Below are 23,352 nucleotides of genomic sequence, written 5' to 3' on the forward strand. Positions count from 1 at the left end.
ATAAAATAGCATATCTTACCTGCCTGGGTCGATATCCCGACTTAGGTGAGCAACAGTAGCAGGACATAAACCAAACAATATAAAGTCATCATCTGAGAGACAGAATGGAGTGGCTTGTAGCTGGAAGCACTACTGTAGGACTACTCGCTTGCTGTCGGTTATACACGTTCACAAGTCCTTTGTGAGATAAAAAAATACATTGTCACATGTAGGATTTTTTGAAGGTTTGCAGCTTCTGTATTCAAGTAAGTTTAAATCGTATCTATTCAAATTCAAGACCTTTATTTGACTGTGAAAATCCCTCATATATCTTGCACAACTGTACAAACATGTATGTCCCTTTTAGGCATAAATGTGGTTATTATCAGACTGAGTGCTATCAAAGATTTTATTTACAAAACAATTACTAAAATGTCTGATGTCATATTTCCATTTATTTATTTCTTACCCATAGGGTAATAAGTCCACCACAGTTGCTTGGTGCATTTTATAATACAGAAGAAAAAGCTATGTTAATAAAATCTAACAAAAACTCACAAATAGCTACAAATCTGACAGAAAATGTCTAAGAAAAGTTCTTCCCAAAATACAATACATTTTTCCACACATACACAGTACAGAATAAGTTCAAAGGCACAGCTTTGAATTTTGCTTTTGTAGAAGTGTATAGAATTATCACCACATGAAGGAATTGAGAGAATATTTTCATATCTGTCAACAGGTAATCAAATGAATAATCATGTTTGCATTGTCTTTTTTACATAATTGCTTCATATCATCACATTTAACATATGTGGCTCTGAATCCAATATCTTCCCAGTCCCCAAGTCCATTCTTAACGTCGTCATTACTGACCAAAGAAGTTAGATTTTTTTCCAGATTGTGCAAACTTAACACAAATACATATACAATAAGAATAATAGTCAAATTAAGGCAGTGTATAATTCAATGCTACATGTCTTTTCTTCTCTTTTGTGAAGTTACTGGATCAACAGAAAGGTGCATCAATATACAAAGTTAGGTGTAAACTGAAATCTACACAACAGATGTCTTTTAAGGAGCCAGGTAGAAGAAGTAATACGAACAAATGGTGACTTGGTAGAATGGTTTTTAAGAAATGCACTAAAAGCTTAAAAGAAAAACAGATGCCAGAGTTCTGCCGACAGTGAATTTCCTGTCTTTAACACAAATTATAAATAGATTCTGTTCCAGTACTTTTTTTGTAAGACTCATTAATGTTTGTCAATACGAGAGGGGGGGGGAAATGGCTCACTGACATTGACATCACACAGGGTTGGCCCACATGCCAGAATTAGAAAAGGCACAGATTGGCCTAAAAAGATGTCTAGAATAGCACAAAAACCTTTTTCGGCTACAGGAACATTCAGTCACACTGGTCTGCAATCTCCCCATGTTATGAACTACATTTATCTGCCCAGGATCTTTTCCATCTTCACCTCCCTTCAGGAACGTCCATGTAAAGTCCCACATAATATCAAGTTTGTATAACTCTTTTAAGTATACGGGCTTCATGGATGCCAGTCATTTTCATTTAGCCCAACCTGTGGTGGCTTCCCCATTGATGTAGGCAAAGCCGGGAAAGTGTTGCATGTGCTCATATTCAGAATTTCTGCGCGTAGTCAAAGGGGTGTACATGTCACTAGAATTTCCATATCTTGTGGAGTGCATGGGTGGGCTCGTGTAGCAGGAGTTCGCAGCTGGCACCTCCGGCCAGCGAGGAGTCACTGGTGTGGGATGCAGCCTTGGAGTACTGCTCATCAAACAGGGCTCCATTCTTGATGTTGGGCTGTTGAAAGGGTACTACAACAAAGGAGAAAAACGAAGAATTATTTACCACATACTTAATTTTAAAGTAAGGGCTGGTGGTGAGGGCTGGTGGTATCACATTTCCTTGTTTAGCAGAAACAAAATTGTGTGATTGAGCCGCCCTCCAAAACCTGAGGGTAATGCCAAAGGTAGAATATCAGATAACAAGTGCCTAAGGTCAAACTGAAGTATCAGTGAGAGTCTTGCAAAGGAGTCACAACATGTAAATATCGAATCGAAGAGCTAGCTACTGGCAGGTATATCTGGCAGCAGAAAAATAAATTGAATTTGTCTAATCTTTTTCTCACAGCTTTTACTGAAAAAGTTGCTATTCAGTAAAAAACAAAACAAAACAAAACAAAACAACAGCATTAATTGTTCTGACTCCCGGTCATTCAAATAGCTTTTGAGGGAGGAGAGCAAAAGGATCTTTATTACTGGAAAGGTGCCTTCCCTTTCATATGCTCACAAGCCACCCTGCCGGTTTCTGGAGAAGAATACTATGGTCTGGCCTCAGAGTGGGCAGCTAATTGGAGAACTTACAAAAAGAGACACGCAGAAGAAGAATCTCTCTATTCCCCAGCTGTTCACAGTGACAGTTGGAAACTAGAAACCAAAGAAGTTTGACAAATGCCTCCCACCAAGGAGAAGATGTGCTGAGGATAAGGATAAGCAGGAAAACAGAGAACAGCATTTGCTCCCTGTAGCCACAGGCTGCCCAACCAAGAGGAAGCAAACTGTGCTTATAAGTGTTTGCTTAAAGAGTATTTATTTATTGCCTGTCTTACAAGAGCGGATCATCTGTGTGCTCTGCTTAAGAAACAGCTTTCCCTGCTTTGCCCTCATATTATCCATCTGCATCGCAGAGATGGTGAGGATCCCTGTTCCCCTTGACCAGCTGTGTATCTTTGGATCTTCCACATTTTACACCTGCTAGGCAAGATAGTTTCTAGCCATCCCAAGTGGACATGATGAGCGTGGCAGAACTGGGGTGAGTGGATCCATACACACAGGGCTGTAACTTTTATACAAAAAGTGTCGTAATTTTAAGTTTCATTATATTGGATTGTTTGAAACTGTGACATTTCCTTGACAACAAGCTGTCACCAGAGTAGGACTGTCACCTCTCCTGCATCTGACTCTTAGAAAACTTGCAAAATACATGCTAAAGCTTTGTACAGCTGAGGACTGTAAAACTACTTCCCTATATTTTGGGTGGCTGTGGGAAGAGCTGCTGTAGTTGTTTAACAGAGGGAGATGGCAGCGATTCCCAAGGGGTCTCATTACATTACTCCACTGCCGGATGCGGGTGGCATTAATCAGTTGCATAAGTGGGTCCCCGAGGCAATTACAGCAATGTCTCCATGAGGAGTTTCTGCTGACTCCCTTCAGACCACAGCCAAGAAGGCAGCCCTGCCTTGGCAAATGTATTTGAACAGCTCAAAAGCCACATGCTGGCCACTCCTAATTAAATAGGAGAAAGAGAAGACTATTTTTGGCCAATACACCGTAGTTAGTGATTTAGCATATTCCACCGTGTCCTGCAGAGACAGACCAGTTAGCAGATGAGAGGGAAGAGATCAAAGTTGTACACTGCATTATTTAGCATATACAGCTCATCGCCACACAGTCTGCGGCTTTACCTGCGCAATCAGCTGCTGAAAAAGGCTAGCAAATGGCAGCACCATACCGAAATGTCAGATCTACAACTGGAACTGCTAATACAGCTATCAGAATAAGCTGTATTGGCAACGCTGTCAACATGTGCAAGATCATCTAAATTTCCATCTTCACCCCACTGAGAGGCTTTTCAGTAGAAAAATTCGACAGGGCTTAGGCACTGACTGCAGAAAGCTTTATATTCCCTTCCAGAAGAATCAGTTTTCAGACTTCTTGGCTTTTCAGAAACTTCTGCACAAGATAAGACTTGCCAGTATCCAGCAACAAAAAAACTCAAGCTTTGCGGTTTTACATAAGGAGATTTGAATTTGGGATCATGGTTCGCTTTTTTAACTCATTATAATAAAGACAGGACACGCTGTCAAGAAACAACCAACCTGCAAATATTCTAAGTAAACATAAGAGGTTCCAGAACAAATAGAATGATTTTCATATTTTATCTCCTGGAAGAGTAGTTAATGGATTTAGAATGCAGACATGCACAGGCAATATATTGAAGTCATTTTCACGCTTATGCCTGCTGACTGCCTTCATCAGAACATCATGGTGAACAAAGCATCTGCTGTAACAAATTCAGAGAGAACAAGTTGTCACGTGATTTGCTATAGCTTCAGAGTCCGATTTGTCTCACCTAACTTTAGCCGTCAAAAAGTCAGGCATCTAATAACAGTGAGTCATCTGTGCTCTGTCTGCGGCCACCAGGAGAATTTATCAAACCTCCATTTGTGAAACCTAAATATTTAGAACAAAAGATGAGTGATCCTTAGAAGATGGCTCTTTCCTTCCTCCTGCAGACCATCAGTTAATAGGTTGTATTAGTGTATTAGGTTGACCTGAGTTAAATAAAAGTCCTTTTTTCATAGTTGTCAACTCCATATGCTGTTTTTCCTGGCAGATCTCATATGCTAGGAAATGTTCTACTGTGTACAAATGTTTTGAGGTGGTAGGAGCCAAGACCACGATCTATCACTGGGGAAAAAAACCCCACAATAAAACGCACCAGACAAAACACATTTATTCTTTTCTGACTGTCATCTTTGGAGATGCAAGATGTGGGCCAAGCTAGACAGTGTTTTACTTGAAAACAATTATCATGGTCTATGCTTTTCTTACCCACTGATCTATACCTCAAGTCACTGTGAGTTTTTGTATTAAGTAGTTTATTTAGAAAGAATTAATCTATACTTATTCCATAATACATCAATGATTCTCTCATCTCTTCCCAGTGTAACAACTGATTTGCTCTGTTAACAGAATGCTTTGCTCTCCTGACTTCGTGCAATTTTCCCTTGATGTTGTGACTTTCAGAACAGAGGAATTACTTGCTTTCATACCCCTTAAACGTGCCCCAGCTTCAGCTGGGGCTTACATTTACTGCTTATATTTACCGGGGCTTGTATTTGCTTTTATTTTGTAGACTGTGAAACTTCAATACATCTGCAAAACAAACACAATGAACTGTGAGGATGTTGTGCTGGATCTCCAGGTTGTACGTGACTTTACATGGGGAAGCAACCTAATGTCTTCTAGGTAGTTTGGACTCACAAAAACTGTGCTGTTTTGGGATTGAAACCTTGGCTCCCAGAATGAACTTCAGGATGCAGTGAAAGGAAAGATAATCCCCTTCCTATTTGCAGTCAAGAGACCATGCTGAGGCTTCTAGAAGGCAGAGCTAATGGCTGTGCATAAGGGGACAGGATACAGTGCGCTGCTTTTCCCCCTCATCAAGCTCACCCGATGCAGCTGTGTTTATGAATGTGTCATGAATGTAAAAGGAATAATTGCTTGAAAATAACATGGACTCTAAATATCTAGTATTTTACAATAAATTCTGTTATGACTGAATGCAAGACGGAAAGTTTTGTAATGGTAGGTCAGCTAATCACAAATGAGTCAGTGACTTCTTTTTCCCTACAGTGAAGAGACTATTGAAAGACAATATTTTTAAAGTACTCATTGGCCCCTGCCTGACTATTAACTCACCCAGTGAAGCATCTATTCAGCCTTGTTGGAGTGTCCAAAGCATCGCCATCTGGGCGGATGCCTGCCCATGCTGCCTGAATCACCTTTCACACTCTACATCCGGTTTAATGAAGAGTGCTTAAGCATGCTGAACTCAAAACACTGGGGCCTAGTGATCTTTGCCAGATATAAAAGCGACATTTGTTGGAGGGCTCTTGACAGGAAATTACCATTTTCTGGGCTAACTCACACTTGCTGCAACTGCTGCCTCAGACCTAGACAAGAAGCCCTTTAAGTCTGGGACACTTTAAGAAGATTATTGTTAAGGCCTTGCCCAAGAATGAAAAATTAATTCAACGTCTTTTATTATTATTTTAGAAAATATTACATTAAATATGTCCTAACAAGAAGTGAAGACTGAATTCCTGAAGTGTGGGGATGGAGAATAATCTCCTTATTCGTGTCCTCAGCTCACTGACTGATTATGCATGGAGGTGAAAGGTGTTGCTGTCCAAACAGCAAAATGTTTTCCTTATGAATGTGGATCTGACTTTGCAGTGCATTCGCTCACGTTTTTGCCGAATGCTGTAAGATAGCATTCTGTGTTAGCCACTGCTTTAAGATTTGCAAATAACTCATACCAGAAATTATAGCTACTGTTAAGGCCTGGCTATAAATTAACTTCAAAATTAGCTTCATGAAGATCTGATCAAAATCTCAAAAATGTCTGCATTGGAACTGTTAATCAGTTTGCTCTTTATAACCCTTTGCTTGATCCTTTGCTCCACAAAACGAAGCTTAGTAAATCTCAGTCTGTCAGATAGGTTGGGTGAAGTTTTCAAGACACTCTAAGTGACCTTGGTACTTTTGGGAGAGGCATTTGGAGCCTTATGAAAACACTATTTGTAAGTATTTAAAAATTAGACATGTTCCGTGTTGTATTCAATACATAATTACTTCAACTACATTTTAATAATCTTAACTCTGTTATGAAACCATAGAGTTAGGAACAATAATTCTTGTTCTATGGGGAGGATTTGGACAGATTTTCTTTTCTTTGTGTCATTACTTGGTATCGGATGACAGAATGGTTTAGTGGGGAGGGTGCATCATTCTGATTGCATTGGTATAGACATAAGCTTAAACTGTTTGTATGCTGGGTAGACAAGAATTTGTTCCCCTCCACATGCAGTCCTTATATAATTCCCATGGCAGAGCATCCACCATGGGAGAATCTATGCAGATGATAACTCGTAAGCCTGGAAAAAATGGAAGAAGAACATAGGAGGAATGATGAAGATCTGTAACATCTCTGATGATAAGAGTAAACAAGGACAGAATGAGCATTGCCTATTTCTCATCATTCCCCAAAATATAAGCTATCCAATGCAATTCTGAGATAGCAGGTTTAAAATTAATAACAGAATACATACTTCATACAGCCCATTGTTCGGAGTCTCTAAATACAAACGAAAAAAAAGCTCAAAAAGATTTATGTAGTATGAGTTGCTAGAAAATACAACAGTCCAGCTGCTGCGTCCTACTCAGGACATCCCTAAGTCAGCTCTTACCAAGCACAGTGTGGCTATGCTGGTAAAATTACCGCTCTCTACCTATCCTATTGCTAATAATTTTCCTCCACACATTTGCTTCTGGCCATTGCTGGAGACAGGACCTGGATAAATGGACCTACAAGATGATTCACTCTAGCCATGCATTATGGTACTAACATAGACACCATATTTTTTGCTGCATATTGCACTGCATTCACAGTGATACACATTCATATGACAGGCATCTTTATATGTTACCAGATACATTAAAATATAAAAAAATCCTGCTGCAGATTTCTCTCATTACTCTTCCTACTAAGAGTGTTATCCTTGTGATTTACAACGAAAAAATTACTGCAGCACTAATTACTTTACGTCTAAGGAAGAATTATATGAATTGCAATATATACGGATATATATTGCAATATATACGGATAGCTTGAAAGGATCAAGTCCTGTTCAGTCAGGGTGAAATCTGCAGACAAAAGCTGTGATCAAAAGCCATCCAAATGCAGATTGTGGAGGCGGATTAGATGGTGGCATTGTGAAGGGGTTACCTCTGAAGCAAGTACCTCTCTGCTACACTTGACAGAGGTTGATAGGAACACTCAGAGGCTTTTAGACAAACTTGTCTATTTTTCTACCCTGGCATCTGGTTCACCTAAAACTGGAGGCAGTGAACTTACAAAACATAAAGTCAGTATAGTTCTGTTTATGTATATACATTATAGAGCCTCCTAAATAATGATGGAGTTTACATTATATGATTGTATTTACTCCAGCACTGTTGCTTAGAGAACTAGGTAGTACCAAATCAATCCGTAGATCATTTTTTTTATTTGTGTGCCTGGCTCTTGGACAGTAAGCCAAGTCAAGAAATGAGCAGTCAGGCTTGGAGTTACAAGGAAACAACTGTTCTGAGAACTAATCACAGATGCTGATGAAAGAAAAAAAAATATTCGGATTGAGACCAAGGTTTGAACAGACTGTTGCTGTCAACGAAAAGACTCTTAGCCAGCAGTGGGAATTAGTCAGCCGGCATCGCCAGAAAGAGCCATTTTTAGGTTCCTGCTGGGTTTGTAGCTGCAGAAATTACTGCATCAGAACATTTACTCCCCTGTATTGTTTCTATACAGGCCATCTCCACTGTTTTGCTTTCTTGTCCACCTGAGAGTCATTGATCTGTCTGAGAGCTACTTAATAAAACCTCAGTTTAGCTTAAGGACACATCACATTGCTCTGTCAAACACGATAAGCTCCAAGACTGTTTTAGGGGTGAGAGATAACAATATCCTCCTGAGCTTTCACCAGTCAGTTATGGGAGGGGGTGATGGACGGTGCCTCAGCTGTATCAGCCTTACCAAATACCACTGTTTCACTTCCTTTAACACTAGTGGATTCAAATTATCCAGGAGTCTCTCACTAACATGGGCCTAATGCTGTTCAGGTCGGATAGGCTTGTTTGGGGACCGCTGCCTATAATCTCCAAGAGCTGTACGTAGTACAAGATCTACAGCTGTGTGAATTCTTCCCCAGCACAGCCCCACTGTAAGGATTCCAGTGACAAAACCATAGCAGGTATCCCAAAATTAACACAATGCAACTATCATATAACTCTGTGTGTGAAGCTGAGCTCAATATGCTACATGTTGGCAATTCCAATTTAAAGAGTCACTCACTCCCTTCTCCTTTCCCTGATGTTCGGTAATCCCTAGCTCCTTAAAAAAAAAAAAAGCTATTCCCTCCATCTCATTCGCTCTAATTCCATTTGTTTTGGTGATTGTCTGTAAACCTTATATGTGAAGTGACCCATCTTAAATTCTACGTAAGGGACAAAGAAAAAAAAACAAACACAACTCTTCCTTTATGAATATTGCTTTGGGCTGGAAAATAGCCCTAAAAAAAGTGACCTGATAAAACCTGGAATATGTTGCTCTCTTCCACAGAAAGAGGTTGGATAGACATAGTGTTCTTCCAGACCAAAGTAGTAATTTATAGCTGCAGCCTAAAAGCCACGTCTATTACATCTTGTCTGTTTCAACTCAGAGCCTTGTCTAGGAACAAGGGCTCTCTCTGATTCCATGTTTGCAGAGGAGAACTTACCCCCCACACAAATTTTTTCTTAGGAATTAATCCGTTGACACTATCCTAAAGAGCTGAAGCTGAGCCAGAGTTCTATATTTGAACTGAATGTAAATTATAACAAAGAATTCGTTTGAAGAGAGATGGTCAATGCCTCCACTTCTTGACTGATTACTTTATCACAGCAATATGCATTTCATCTCCTTGGGTTTCAGTACAGTGGCAGCTGTTTAGATATTCAGTGCAAATTTGGATCCCTGTATTTTGATGTTGCAAAATCATGAGTCCTATTGCAACCCCAGGTTCTACTTAGAAAGTCCACTAGAAAAAAAGTAGTTCCATAACACCCTTTTAGGCTTTGTGGTCAGCAGTACTTTTCATTTATGTACTTCTGGTTAAAAGTAACTAAGAAAGCACTTATTATAAGGGCAAGCTTTTTACAGAAGCTCATTTAGTTTAAAAAAATGTAAGCAAATCTCAGATTAAAATTGTTTAAGATTCTTTGAAAGTAGAGTTTTAGTTTATATCTTTCAACAAAGAGTGAGCACATTTATAGGGCTTTGTTAGCTGCATCCTGCTATGAGAGTGCATCTCAGTTTACAAGCAGCATGAGAAAGAGCATGTTAAATACAAGTAGAAATAATTTTGTTCTCAGATGTAATCATTAAAGGATAGCTGTTCTTCATGTGCCCAGGACAACACAAGGGCTAGTAGGAGAGGAAGAAATTACCTGACATCAGCACTTGTAGAGACAGCTTATTACAGAATGAAAAAAAAAATTGTGATTTTAATGTATGTTACTATTTCTGTATGGCATATTAACCAGGACATGAGTAAACTACAGATGCATTGATCTTGCTTTGCTTAATTTATTTCTTGCTTAACTTGTGCCGTCTATGTCAGTGTGGCAGACAGAAGGTATAAAAGAAACTCCTCGTGAGGGTAATAACATTTCTAAACAATAAAAGCCTAATTCTCCATTTTACCTACAGATTCAGTGCCTTAGAGATCATTTCAGAACTATGTGTGGGTTTTTTCCAGTAAAGAATAAGAGGGTAAAGAAGGTTGGTGAGCCAATTTAAGTCAAAAAGTGACGTATCCTGGAAAAAATCTTGAGATAACATGATATTGCCTGTAGTGAAAAACCAATACATACAAAACTATCATAGTACATTGTACTTAAACATTTATTCACTGTTTCCATTAAGATACAACAACTAGTTAAATCCTCACACCTGATGTATTCTCTTTGGTGGAACAGGTGCTACACAAATGGGTGAGAATTTGTAGAATTATTGTTTCCATCAACTAGAGAGCCATTGTTGAGCTGGTTCAAATGAGCATACTGGGTTTTCACAGGACAATCTTCCCAGCTGATCCCAAAAAGCTTTAAGAAGGAGATTAATACCATTATTCTTATCTTAAAGATAGGGAAAATAAGGCATAAAGAAGGAATTACTTCTTGTGATCATCTGGTAGTCCGATGTCAAAGACCAGAATGAGATGCATGTTGCATGTGTTCTAATCCAAAGCTGTGTCAAATTCACATCTTTGCAACTGGTCCAGTCCAGTGACTGTAGTTAAACACGGTGGTCCCTATTGGACTTGCATAAATTTCTTGCAGATGAAGCATAAGAGGCTCTGTGTGTGTGGAATACCCCAAAGACATCACCTCCTGCTTGTAGCTGCACCTTGTAGATCTTCCAGCAGGGGCCCCAGAGGATGGACCTGTACATCAGTTGCATCATATACCAGAGCCCTCCTATAGTGGCACTACTTTTGAGCTGTTGCCGAATATCATGTTCATGCTTAACCCCTGCTGTTTCCCACTGGCTGTTTTGTGAACTGAAATAATTACTGACTTAATTCCTTAGCTTATGGTAGGAGACCATAGCACACACATTAAATAGAACCTCTTTGGAATGGTGCCCCAAAGTTATTCAAACTATATACAGAACTCACATCTTTTGCAAACTCCTAACCATATGTATTCTCAAAAGCAGAGACACCAGAAGAATTCAGTACGGTCACTGCATCTTCTTTCAATTGTATTAGAACACTTTTATTGTTAGGAATCTCTTCCTGTTCAGAATGCCAAAGAAACACACAATTAATTATATTAACTATTGTTTCAGATACTCCTCAACACATAAACACTTTCTATGATCCAGACTGCTGGATTTTAGTGTTTAGTACTCTACGTTCACAAGTCAAAGTTATTTCTGATAAAAGAATCTCCATCAGAATGAAAAGATGTCAAGGTGACATTAGAAAAGAAAAAAAAATTAGCGATTATCAATGACTAGAAATAATTCAAAGAACTTGTATGCCGATAAGAAATTTACAAGTACAGCTTTACTTAAAATGTTGTAGCAAGCATTTTCAAGAAATAAATCCAACTTACCTGTGAAGAGCTTCTGTGGTAAGCGGAGTAATGAAGTGGCCCAGAAATAGCAGTATCGTGTGGTAAAGATGGATATTGACTCTGCATTGGATGGGGGTGCTGATTGCTATAGCTACCGTAGTTGTAACTTCCTGTGTATCTAAAATTCATTTTAAAACACTATTTAGTAGGCATAATCATTATATTCCCCCTAATAATTCTGTAACTTTTATGAGACATACAGTAGCACTTTCTTGCATAGCAGAATGATATCTAAAATAACCTTTAAAAATATATATATTTCTGAGATCAGCTAGGAAGCAGCTGCAACTTAGTGAGAAGAGGCATTCAACACAACAACAAATTGAGAGACTCAGGATGTTTCTGTGACAAGGCTCATCTGTGCACTTTCTAAGAATAAAGTATTTCTCCCTCTTACTATTATCTTATTTCCATGTTCCTACTAAATTACTCTCCAGGCTGAGCTAATGTGGCAGTATTTACTTAAAGCACTGTACTGCGGAGTTCAGCTATCTCTTTGCACTGCAGTCACAAGTTCCTTTTTTGGGGGAGGGAGAGAGATGTGTTCATTTGCATCTGAAGCATACAACAAACTACTTTAGTGCATCTGACTCCAGAATAGAATGGCACTTGAGGATGGAGAACCTGCCCACTTTCTTTTTTCATTCCAAACCCTTGTCTTGTAACAGCCAAGGGTAAAGGAGAGAGCAGTTTACTTAGCTATAAGAAATTGCAGGGTCAGTGGTTGTAGATCACAATTATGTGGGTCATTCATTAGCAGAAGCTGAATTTACATTTTCTGCATCCTCCGCATCTCTGTGCAGCCATGTGAACATTTGATACTAATTAAGCACAAAAGTTTAAAGGCCCTTAAAATATATGCTAGAGCAAAATGTAATGGCAATAAAAATAAAAGGGCAGCCAAGTCATTGTGGAAGATGGAAGAAAGTTATTTGTATGGATTTTACCCCTTTTTTTCTGTAAAGTTCAATGTCATTATATTACACTGGGTAAAGTTTAAACAGCTTTGTTATTCTTTTGATCTTATAATGGTGTTCTAGAGATAGCATGTCAAGTCTTATACTAGGCAAACCAAACAGCTTCAAAATGAGAGCAGAGTACCCTCTCTAAAAATATTTTCTAGATATAAGCTCCTATGTCTACATTCACTGATGAATATTTAGCTCTCACACTTATATTCACTTGTGTTTAGCTGTAAACAAGAGTGGTTTCCATAATCTACCTCAGACAAGCTGATGTTCACAAGGTAAGATTTTGATAGGCTCTCTGTGGAGAGTTGAGGCAGAGAGAAATGACAGTGTCATGGAGTTGTTCCACATAACAGCAGGCAGACATCTTGTGTGTTAATTCCTTCAACACAACTGACTGGTAAGAAAATCTACAACAGATATTTTTGGCAGTCTCATAAGCCTGATATTTCACAGTGCAGCTTTCTCTGGTTCAAGAGGAGACTTGTCCAGCTGGTCTTTCCTATAGTCTAGGGGACCCTTGGATTCCCATCTAAAGCCAAGTCCTCTGAAGGAGTGTCTGCACCTCTTGTCCTCTCCAGTCATCAAGGATGCTTTGTCCTAGTCTGGAAGATACTGATCTTGTCTTCTTCATTCAAAACTCATTGTTTTTTTTGGCTAAAATACACACTTCAATTCACTTGAATTAGGAGTGATAAAGTTTATTATCTTAATTGCTACCCTCTATTTTTGGTTCAGGAATATTTTTCTTTATTCAACTTCAGGAGAGAGTGCTGAAGAATGTGAGAAGGAGATCAATATACTCCTTCAAGACTGGTATTTTCTTGCCTATCTGAGAGTGCTTAGCTGAGAAACCCTACATCCCTCTAAGAAGAAAGTGTGCCTGGAAATTAATAATAAAAAAATTCTGCCAAGTATCATCTCTTACAGTAACTTCTGAACTTCACCTACAGTCATTGAGTAATGGAGATATTACACAGATGGGTTGCCTTAGGGGAAGTCTAGATAGAAAGTGGCAGCAACTCTAGAGTTTAGCAGATATAGACATGATCCATTAAAAAATGTTCACTTGATCATTCATACAATACAGGGAATCCTGGAATATCTATCCTGCATCACTCCTGCAGCGGTATAGGTTGGGGCCATATGGAGAGAAATTAGCTTTACTGAAAATTGCCTGCAAGGTCTGGTGGACCAAAAGTTGAATGTGAATCACCATTGTGCCTTGGCAATGAAGAGGGCCAACTAACTACCTGACTGTATTAGCAGGAACGTAGACAGCAGGCCTAAAAATGATTATTCCCTTGTATTTAGCACTTAAGGGACCTAATCTGAAGTCCCGAGTCCTGTTGTAGTCTCTCAACTATGAAAAGGACATTGACACATTGAAGTGAGACTAGTGGAGGTCATCAAGATGGATAGGGGACTGGAACACATGATTTACAAGAAGAGAACTGGGTTTATCCAGTCTTAAAAAGAGAGGCAAAGGGATGATTTTCAACCGTCTATCAGGAGGGTATCGTGCAGACTGAGCCAGACTCTTCTAGAAGGTATACAGCGATAGAGTGAGAAGCAGTGAACATAAAACAGAACAAGGGACATTCCAACTAGGTATGAAGACTTTTTTTTCTGTTGTACTATCGATCTGTTTATTGTCTGGATACCGTATACACCATATACACTGTATACACTGAAGATTTACTGAAGTGAGATAGAGTAGGTTATGAAAATCGTGCTCTTCTTCAGTTTCACAAATCTACATTAGTATTGTTTGCTATGAGCCTTTTTTAAATAAAGGAGAATAGATCATTTAGCCCTTTCTTCCCATCTGTTAATATGCAGTTGGCCTTAATTATTTGTTTTTATTTTACAGGGAGAAGTTTTTATCATTGAATTTATATTATATCCTCTATAACCGGCCAGAAGTACAGAAAAAATATTTGCATAAATCAGTTCAACAGTCTATATTTATCTTTGTTGGGAGCTAGGAGGGCTTTACATTCTTCCATGTCCTCAGTTCTTAAAGCATCTTTACTTTGTGGAACACCTCCGTATGAATTGCTCTAATCTTTTAGGTATTCTCCTTCTATCTCAAGATGCTCTGGAGGCTTTGTATTTCACAAAGGAGATGATCTTTAGTGTGCAAGATTGGAAGTAACCCCAATGGGACGGTTGTTAGAACACTTTCAGGTATGCTAGGTGGTTAAGAATCTGCATTTTCTGTGAAATTTACCTGCAAAAGGGAAATGGTTGGCATACAGCTTACGCTCTCTGCCTGCCTCACTGCGTGAGTGTGAGACTCAGTCTTTGAGTGAACAGCTGTTCACTCTACTTGTCTCTTCTCCAGAAGCATTGAAATCTCAGTGCAGACTTCGATCTCTCTCTGCTTCTTCCCAGGGCAGCCAACTGTTTGAATCTTGCATACAAGGTTTCCTATTTTCTTATTTTTTTTCCTCTCTGAAGATATGGTTCTTTAAACAAACTCTCTTTGAATCAGTATCTTCTAAAAGAACTGTGGTGAGTCTTGGGCTTCAAAACACCATGGGTGAGGTCATTGCACCTCTGTGCAGACATTTACTGAGAAACATGTCTCTACTAGCGTGCCACCTTAGACTTGAATCATAAAAACTGATATATCAATATGCTGATTTTGAGGCAGATTCGAAATAAGTACATGTAATGATTCAGAAAAAACTTAATAGCACCACTATATAGAGAATGAATAAGATCAGGAAATCTTTGTGATAGATGCCAGGTGAGCACTGACTGACAAAGAGGTCTTACTGCTATGCTTACAAGTTTAGTTCCAGATGAGATGGCAGATAGCACTGAAATGTTCTAATACCACTGAAATCACCAAAATTTTTCTATGCACCTGTCCTGTGTAAAACCAAATAGTGAAAGAAGTCAAATAACACATGTCTTTTTCACCTTTCAGAAAAGCTAATTCACTCAGATTGAAATGTTTCCTCAAATCACCTTCCAGAGGCAAGGGATTCCTTTAGTAGCAATGAATTCTTATGTGTATGTGTGGATTTATAGCTATATTCACTGCTGTACCATGGTCTCTCCCAATTCTTGCATCCTGTTAGCTCCCACACCTCTCTGCTATGCTATTTCTGATTCCACCAAGCAGTCATACTGCTGGATATCCAAGGTTTTTCCAGGAGAGCTACAGCAGTGACATTCAGACATACATCCAAATGTTCTCACATCCAAAAGGGAAGGAGACAGAGAGTCCAAATTAATCTACTACTATCCTTCCAAACAGTATGCAGTCTTCTACACTGGGAAAGCACTTCTGCAAATATAGTGAGTATGCAATTAGACTGAGAAAATCAGTGACACCTTTGGAACTTCTTGTTGTATGTCATCATCTGGGCTCTTGCTAATCTTGCTGTATTCCTGAAGCCCTTCTCCACTGATTATTTTCTGATTGTTTATCTTTAGTTATGGATATCTCTGAGTTACACATTCACTCAAGTGAGGAAGGCACAGAAGTGTTGTGAAAAGAGTAAATATCTGATTTTCTGAAGTTTTCCAAGATCAACTAATGTTAAAGAAATTTCTGCTGTAACTATTTTAATTGAGTGCCTTGAGCAAATTTTGGTGATGGAGATGAGACTAGGATATTATGTTGAAAATGTGACTATTTTTCTGTGCTTTAGAAATGTTTGATTTGCAGGCCTAACAATAGTCACAGAATCATTGAATCACTGAGGTTGGAAGGAACCTCAGGAGACTGTGTAGTGTAAGCTCCCTGCTCAAAGCAGGGTCTGCGCAAGCAGGCTGCCAAGGACTGTACCCAGATGAGTTCTTAATATCAGCAAGGGTGGAGACCCATAGCCTCTCTAGACAACTTGTTCCAGTGTTTGATCACACTTGCAGTAAAACAAGTTGTTTGTTGTATTTTTTTAAAAGTTTAAACAGAATTTCTTCTATTTCAGTTTATGTGTCCATTGCCTCTTGTCCTGTCACTGGATATCACTGAGAAGAACCTGTATCCATCTTATTTTATATCCTTCATTGTGTGTTTATATACAGTCATAAGACTCTCCCTGAATCTTCTCTTCTAAACAATCCCAACTCTCTCAGGTTTCTCCTTATGTGACAAACTCTCCAGTTCTTTAATCATCTCAGTAGCATTTCTCTGGACTCTGTATGGCCCTGTCTTTCTACAGGGGGGAGCTGAGAACTGGATCTAGTGCTCCAGATGAGGTCTCAGGTGTGCTGAGCAGAAGAGGAGAGTCATCTCTGAGACGTGGTATAAAAGGGTAGTTCTTTGGACACATGTAGCCTTTGAGATAAAACATGGCGTGAGAAAGAAGGAATCAGAGATAGGAAGAAAGCTACCAAAGCCTTCCCTTTTATCAAGTATTCTCTAGGCCTACTGTGTTTTGAAGTTTAATAAGGATTTAGTAAGAGGATAAATCCGAGACATAATAACCATACAGTAAAAACAACAGCCAAAGATTAAGGATACCAGCATCTTTGCAATATGGACTTACTACATCAAGAAACAGATTTCACTGCATTTTCAAAAAAAACATAAGCTTAGGTGCATCCAAAAAAACACACAAAACAAACAAGACACTCACCCATGTTCTTCTCTGTGGGGATAGACAGGTATCCGATGTGTGACGGATGATGATGGTACGTGTGGACTTCTCATGCAGGGCAGCTGTTGGGAATTTTCAGCAGGAGACCCAGCAGCTGTTGTCACAGTGTAGGTGAGCGACCACGTATAGGATTGCATAGCCCCTACAGACAAACAAACATTAAAGGAACACAGATCAGAAAGGCTGTAATTCATAGAGGTGTTATGCTTTGAAACAGCTACTGGGAAGTAAACTAATAAGCACTGATAATGGAAACAGCATCCAGCAAAGTGAACAAAACAGTCATGTCTGGTGCATAAATAAAAGCAGAAATTATCAGCTGGAGGGCACAAAGATCCAGAGGTAAGAGACATATCTGGAAAATTTCAAACTGAGAACTTTCAGTGTGATGTTATAACTTGAGGTTATCAGCTCAGAAAAACTCAGGAATAATGGAGGAACAGCAGTGCTAGCATTTCATAAACATGATGAACCAACCCCATGTGTAATGAGCTGCTGGCCTGTTTAGCTCGCAGCTGATCAGGCCTGGAGAGTAACAGCACGTACAACTAGAACAATGAAGGATTGGAAGAAGATGTGTGTTACACAAGAACATTTTTTGAACACTTTTGCAGTTTCTCTCCTAATCCATCCAACTAGGTACCAGCCTTTGTAGTGGAAACACAATGGTAGACCTCCAAATTGTAAAAATTACATGGACAGATGGACATGGACAGCGTAGCCATTTTCTTCCTGCAAATTATGTTTCTTCTGGCAGGGAGTGGACTTATTTTTTTTTTCATGTGTGGGAAGACCAAAGCGAAGAAGTGGGTTTTCCGTTTTGCTTGGAAGGTGCAGAGTTTTTTAATCATCCTGATCCCTTCCAGGCAAGAGCTCCAGATTCATGAGCCAGCTGCTGAGAAACCTTTGTCCTTTGCACACACCCCTTTCACTCAGGAGGCTGACAGATCCATTGTTCCAGTATAACACAGCCCTTGCTGGAGGTCATGACCATACTGGCTGAGATTACTCTGCAAATGAGGACCAGAACACTGAATTTAACCCAATCTGAACACTAGTTTGGGTTGTCTGGGCACTCTTGGCTCTTTTTCACTAGCAAAAATGAATTGCAGGAGGTGACTTGTTTATTCAGTGTGGATTCTGGGACTTCCTGTAGTATGAAAAGGCCTAATTCCAAGAGGGAAGTGATTGTATTACCGGGTCCACGTCCACTCCATGGTTTTAGGGAATGAAAAAACTATCTCAGATGTGCACAATTTTCTTCAGGTGCATGTGATTTTATTTAACAAAATCAGACAAATTATTTTTTGCAATGGGAAATACTTGCTTCTGAGTCTGACCAAAGATATTCTGAGCTTCATAAGGCAAGATGTGACCTGGGGCTGTTATATTAGAGACATCCTTGTATGTGTTTTGGCCAAGGATATATGTGGTAGGTCTATTTTCACATCTGTATTTTCTGTCACTGATTTCTGAATTTTCAGACTTTCACCTCCACCCATTAAGAATGACTAAGATCCCTGGGACTAAAGAGGAGGCATGCTCAACTAAGCTAGCACATCAGTGCTACTGTGGCCATCAGCAGTCATGGTTCCTTGAGCTGAGGAAAAGTGTTTAAGGAAGTCTGCCTTTACTAGAAAATATAGCTTAAGAGGAAGCAGCCAAAACTTCTTGTACAGTCACAGAATAGTTTCATTTGAAAACAAAAGAAAAACTAATTTGGAAATTTCAACGACTTGTCTGTGGATAATTTTTAGTGAAATGTTTCAATTTCAAAAGGTCAATATATTTTCCTAGTGTTATTTTCCAAAATAAAATTTGAACTTAGTTTCAAAACAGGCCTAAATTCAAAATTAAAACACACACACACACAAGAAAAGAAAAGAAAGAAAAAAAGAAAAGAGAGAAAAGTAGTAAGAGAAAAAAACATACATCAAAAGAAAAAATAAATAAAAATACCGTTCTGTCCCCACTTTTTAAATTCACCACAAAAGTTTTACTTCAAATCACCCTTTGAGTCAAAGAACTCATGTCCTTCCTAGCTCTAACAAGAAGCCATGTTACAACATGGCCAAAAGATCCTCCACATTTTACCATGTATAGTTAATTTGTTTGGCCACAGCCACTGTGAAAAATTCTAGCGATCTTATCTCAGTCTGAGGAAAATGAGTCAGTTTAGGACAAGTTGTTTCTTGTACTCCCTGTGGGAAGTCAGCTCCTTGGATGAAAGGATGCGGCTGCTCTTGGCATTCAAGTCTAACTGGCAGCTGTCTCTGTTCAATTTTAAAGTCGATGTTTAGAGTGTAACATAGATGGTGCCTGTCCAGACAATACAGAAACAAAGAATAGGTCTTGCACTGGAAGAGTATTGAATATCTTTTTTAAATTCTCCTAACCCAGAGTTGTCCCAGGTACTATCAGATAGTACCTCACACAGCAGTTCTAGGGAATACTCAATTTCTTTTGGAGGTTGTGCATTAGAAACCAGTGTATGTTGAGCTTTACCCTAGATTTGCAGTAGTAACAGAATGCTGTGGCAAATAATTTTCTCAGGATAATGTTGGCAATGTACTGTTGCCTCAATTCTCTTTGTCTTTGGAAGGAAAATGGAATTTTCCTTCACTGTTTTCAGAGTGACCTCATCACAGAGGGAGAGGGCAGAAGATGGCAATAGGTTTTGAGATTTTGTATAGGTATATATCAGGTAAATCAGATGGGAGTAGTCACAGATTTTCCCAGTTAGCTTTCTAACACCTATCTATATCCCAGGGCTATACAATTCATTTCCTTAGCTGGCCACAGAAATGAACTCCAGGAGGTGAAGTCTCTTTCAGATACGACTGAACCCAACTGAACCACATTCTGAAATAAGGAAAAACAATAGTGGTTGAGCAACATTTTGTTCTGCTTTGTGTTCTTAATATTCAGAGTTTGATTAAAATATGGAAGTGCATTTGTTATCACTTCTTTTTCTTTTCTCTTTTAAAGATAGATTTGATTTTGAGAATAATAACAGGCCATGTGATATCTAGAAGAGTCAAGTATAAATGGGACTGCTAACAGGGACTATGGCCTGTTGTCACTGGTGTCTTCATGTATACCAGTGCAAAAAGAACCAAAAGTTGCTTCACTATGTTGCTTTTTATATTTGCTGTATGCTGGAGTAAATGATCACCCAGGTACAAGCAAGGTACACACTGCACTGTATATTACATCTGATAGCAAGCACTAATGTCAACCCCAGTAATCAACAATCATGAGTCAGACCTCCATTCTGCCTCCACACGACAAAGAATACTTAATTATCTCACATAGAAAAACAACAACAACAAAACCAGTGGGAAGGAGAGAACTGCCTGCTGAAATTGGAAGCTGAGTTTTACACTCTGCAGTTATGAGAATTAAACTCTTACTCTTGATGTTCTCATATATTTGCTTGAGTTCAGGAGCTGGAACTGTGCAGAAACACAGCGTCATTGTACTCAAACACAAATATAAGAGATGAGATCTCTGCGCAAGTTATCTCCTGAAATTTGGGCAGATCCCCAAACATTAATACCTAGCCCAGATGTGGAAAACAGTTACCTAAAATGACAGTTACTGACCCGAAGACTTATTTCAGTCATGTATTCCATGAAACTAAACAGTAAACTGCATACATCAGTTTACTAATGTGTTAGAAAGTAGCTACGATTCAGAATTCATTTCAGGCTGTCCAAATAACATTGCATTAGCAAATGAGTAATCACAGCTTTCAAAGGAGCTTTAAGAGAGAATAGTATAGTCAGCCATATAGCTATCATTTTTATGACAATATTGCTGCAGTTTGAATAATCATTAATCTGGACTTTGTGATTCAGAAAGGATAGACTAATTATCCTTTTAAATGTCTAGTAACTTAACTAAAAGTTTTAAATAAAATGTTAGCTAAGCCATGCCAGATGTTCTAACACAGAATGCTGTAGATAGAATCTACCTTTCTTTCGCTTAGTAACATGTAATGGCAAAGTTTGGTTTGCTGTTTCTGTGCTGACCATTGAGCAAAGGCAATAAGGTTAAAATACAAGTTTAATAGTTAACTTTTATTGCTAATGTCACAAGCAAAAAAATAAGTTTAGAGTCCCTTTAAATTAGGGACTAACAGCTAGTGGTAACCAATGGGACTAGTTCTCAACGTGTACAAAGCACTTTCAGAGTTTTATATTTACCTCATGAAAGATGTTTAAGACAATCAGTAGAATGTCCTTTAAACATGTTTCTCCAGAGCAGAGGTTTCTGTCCTCAAATACTCTATACACTAGTTCCAAAAATCTGTATATGTTAATAGTTTGATTATATGTATGTGTATTAAAAATACAACTTCAGCACTGCCATTTTAAAGTATAGTGATTTTCAATAGTTGAAACGTGGTTGTATTACTTTATGTGAATGGATCCTGCATTCCACTGTGCAATGGTTAGAAAACTGAAAAGGTGATCAGTTCATCTACATGATGAACATGGGAAATAAAGGTATTGCTCATTGTCCAAATTAGGTCTGGGAAATAGCCATATGCTTGTATTTAATCTTAACCAGACAGCTCTTTGCACTGACAAATTTAGCTTGTTCTAGGCAAAAATGGCTTTCACGCTGGCAAAAATTAGACTGCACAAGATCGTAAGAATAAAATCCAATTCAAGTGAAGGTTTTAAAACAACCTAAAAAATAAGAAGCTAGAAAAAACAGAGAGCTAAAATGATTAGAAATAGCTTTCTTGCCTAAGAAGTTCTGCTCTGGGAACAATTACATCAAGTTCTACTGTCTGTATTGTGGTAGTAGATCCTTCAACCATTGTACCCAAGTAATTATTTTTTTGGCTTCAAACTTCAATTCAGCAGACCTTGGCCTTGACAGGACAAGCAAAATGAGAGAGAGAGAGAGAGAGAATAAAATAGACTATAATAAAACAAGATGCAACACAAAACCAAAAAGGAATTACATTTGTAATGTCTGTGTGAGTCCGTTCTATGATTTTACTCTATGATTAATTATGGCATTCAGGAGGGATACATAAGATTCATGCAGTTCCCAGGCCTGCCTGGATCTGAGGCTCCAAAAGGCATGCAAAGTGGAAGTTCATACAGCTGACACATAGGCTATTATTTAAATATAGAATAAGCTTTGAGTTAATAGTTATTATATCCATATAGAGTTACAGTCTCTGCAGTCTAAACAGGAAAGTCCCTCAGCTTTCCACTGTCAGTGCCACCAGAAAGGACATAGCTCCCAACTTTTCAGTCTTTTACTTCTAAGGTAGAGTTCTGCATCATTGTAACTTCTGGATACAACATCACAATCTTCTTGTAGGGCCACAATGTCTACAGAACAAGTTAGTCACAAAATTGACATTTCAAGACTCAGACATACACATCACCTCAAACACTGCCTGATCCAAAGCAGACCTGCTCACCTAACATATTTAGGAATCATATGTGTGTATTGTCTAACTGTTCTGGGGGTGATATCATTCTATTTCCCTCCTAAATGTAGTACAGTCTCCAACAGAGAGAAAACCTTAAGTCTCAGTGCAGGGATAAAAGTTCTTAAATTGCCTTTCATCACAACTATGCATTGTGCTTTCCTGTGGTGCCTTTGAAAACAAGGAAAACATTTGTCAGAAGGATTTATTAGTCCTTTGGCTACTGCCAAATTCTCCAGTGTGGTAAATCATCACTTTCTGACATTCATTTAAGAAGGTTTTGTAAGTTTTCTAGTATATCACAAGTGATAGCTTCCATATTCTGATTATATACCCATTGCACCAAGGAGCTGCAAAGCTGGTATTTTACTGCCTAGAATGTCTTCTGAAAGTCATTCACATTTCTGCCTTTCTGATTTTCCTGAATTAAGAAAACACAGCCTTTAGATCATACAACAGATGGACCGTCTTGTCCACATCCAAAAGGTAACAACTGAGTTTTAAGTTTGGGTACACGGGATGGTTGCCCGTTGATACAGACCAATCAACAGGCCAGGTGTATGCATCACTTTTGTGCTTACTGTTTTCTGGTAATCCTACCCACAAATTGAATATCTTTAAGCACAGATTTTTTAGCCTGTGGGCCCACCACAATACAACAAGCTCATGATCTCTGATAACAGAGAATGCAACTGAGAACAGGATGGAGCAGGCTGCAGACATTCGATTCCTAATTTCTAATGTTGAAAGTTACCAACAATGTGTAAAAGCATTCCCA

The 23,352-nt window shown here is 38.7% G+C and overlaps 1 protein-coding gene across 1 annotated transcript in view; it reads right to left on the bottom strand.

The window, feature by feature from the left end:
* RFX4 (regulatory factor X4) overlaps positions 427-23,352 on the bottom strand; it is a 91,384-nt gene continuing 68,458 nt past the window's right edge. Inside the window, exons 16-18 of the mRNA XM_021386770.1 lie at positions 17,096-17,258; positions 11,509-11,647; positions 427-1,821 (exon numbers count right to left, since the gene is read on the bottom strand). Coding sequence (XP_021242445.1) covers positions 1,549-1,821; positions 11,509-11,647; positions 17,096-17,258 — 575 coding nt within the window. The 3' untranslated portion in view covers positions 427-1,548. The remainder of the gene's footprint in view (positions 1,822-11,508; positions 11,648-17,095; positions 17,259-23,352) is intronic.

This window comes from Numida meleagris, chromosome 1 (genome assembly GCF_002078875.1).
Source record: "Numida meleagris isolate 19003 breed g44 Domestic line chromosome 1, NumMel1.0, whole genome shotgun sequence".
Classification (NCBI taxonomy): domain Eukaryota; kingdom Metazoa; phylum Chordata; class Aves; order Galliformes; family Numididae; genus Numida; species Numida meleagris.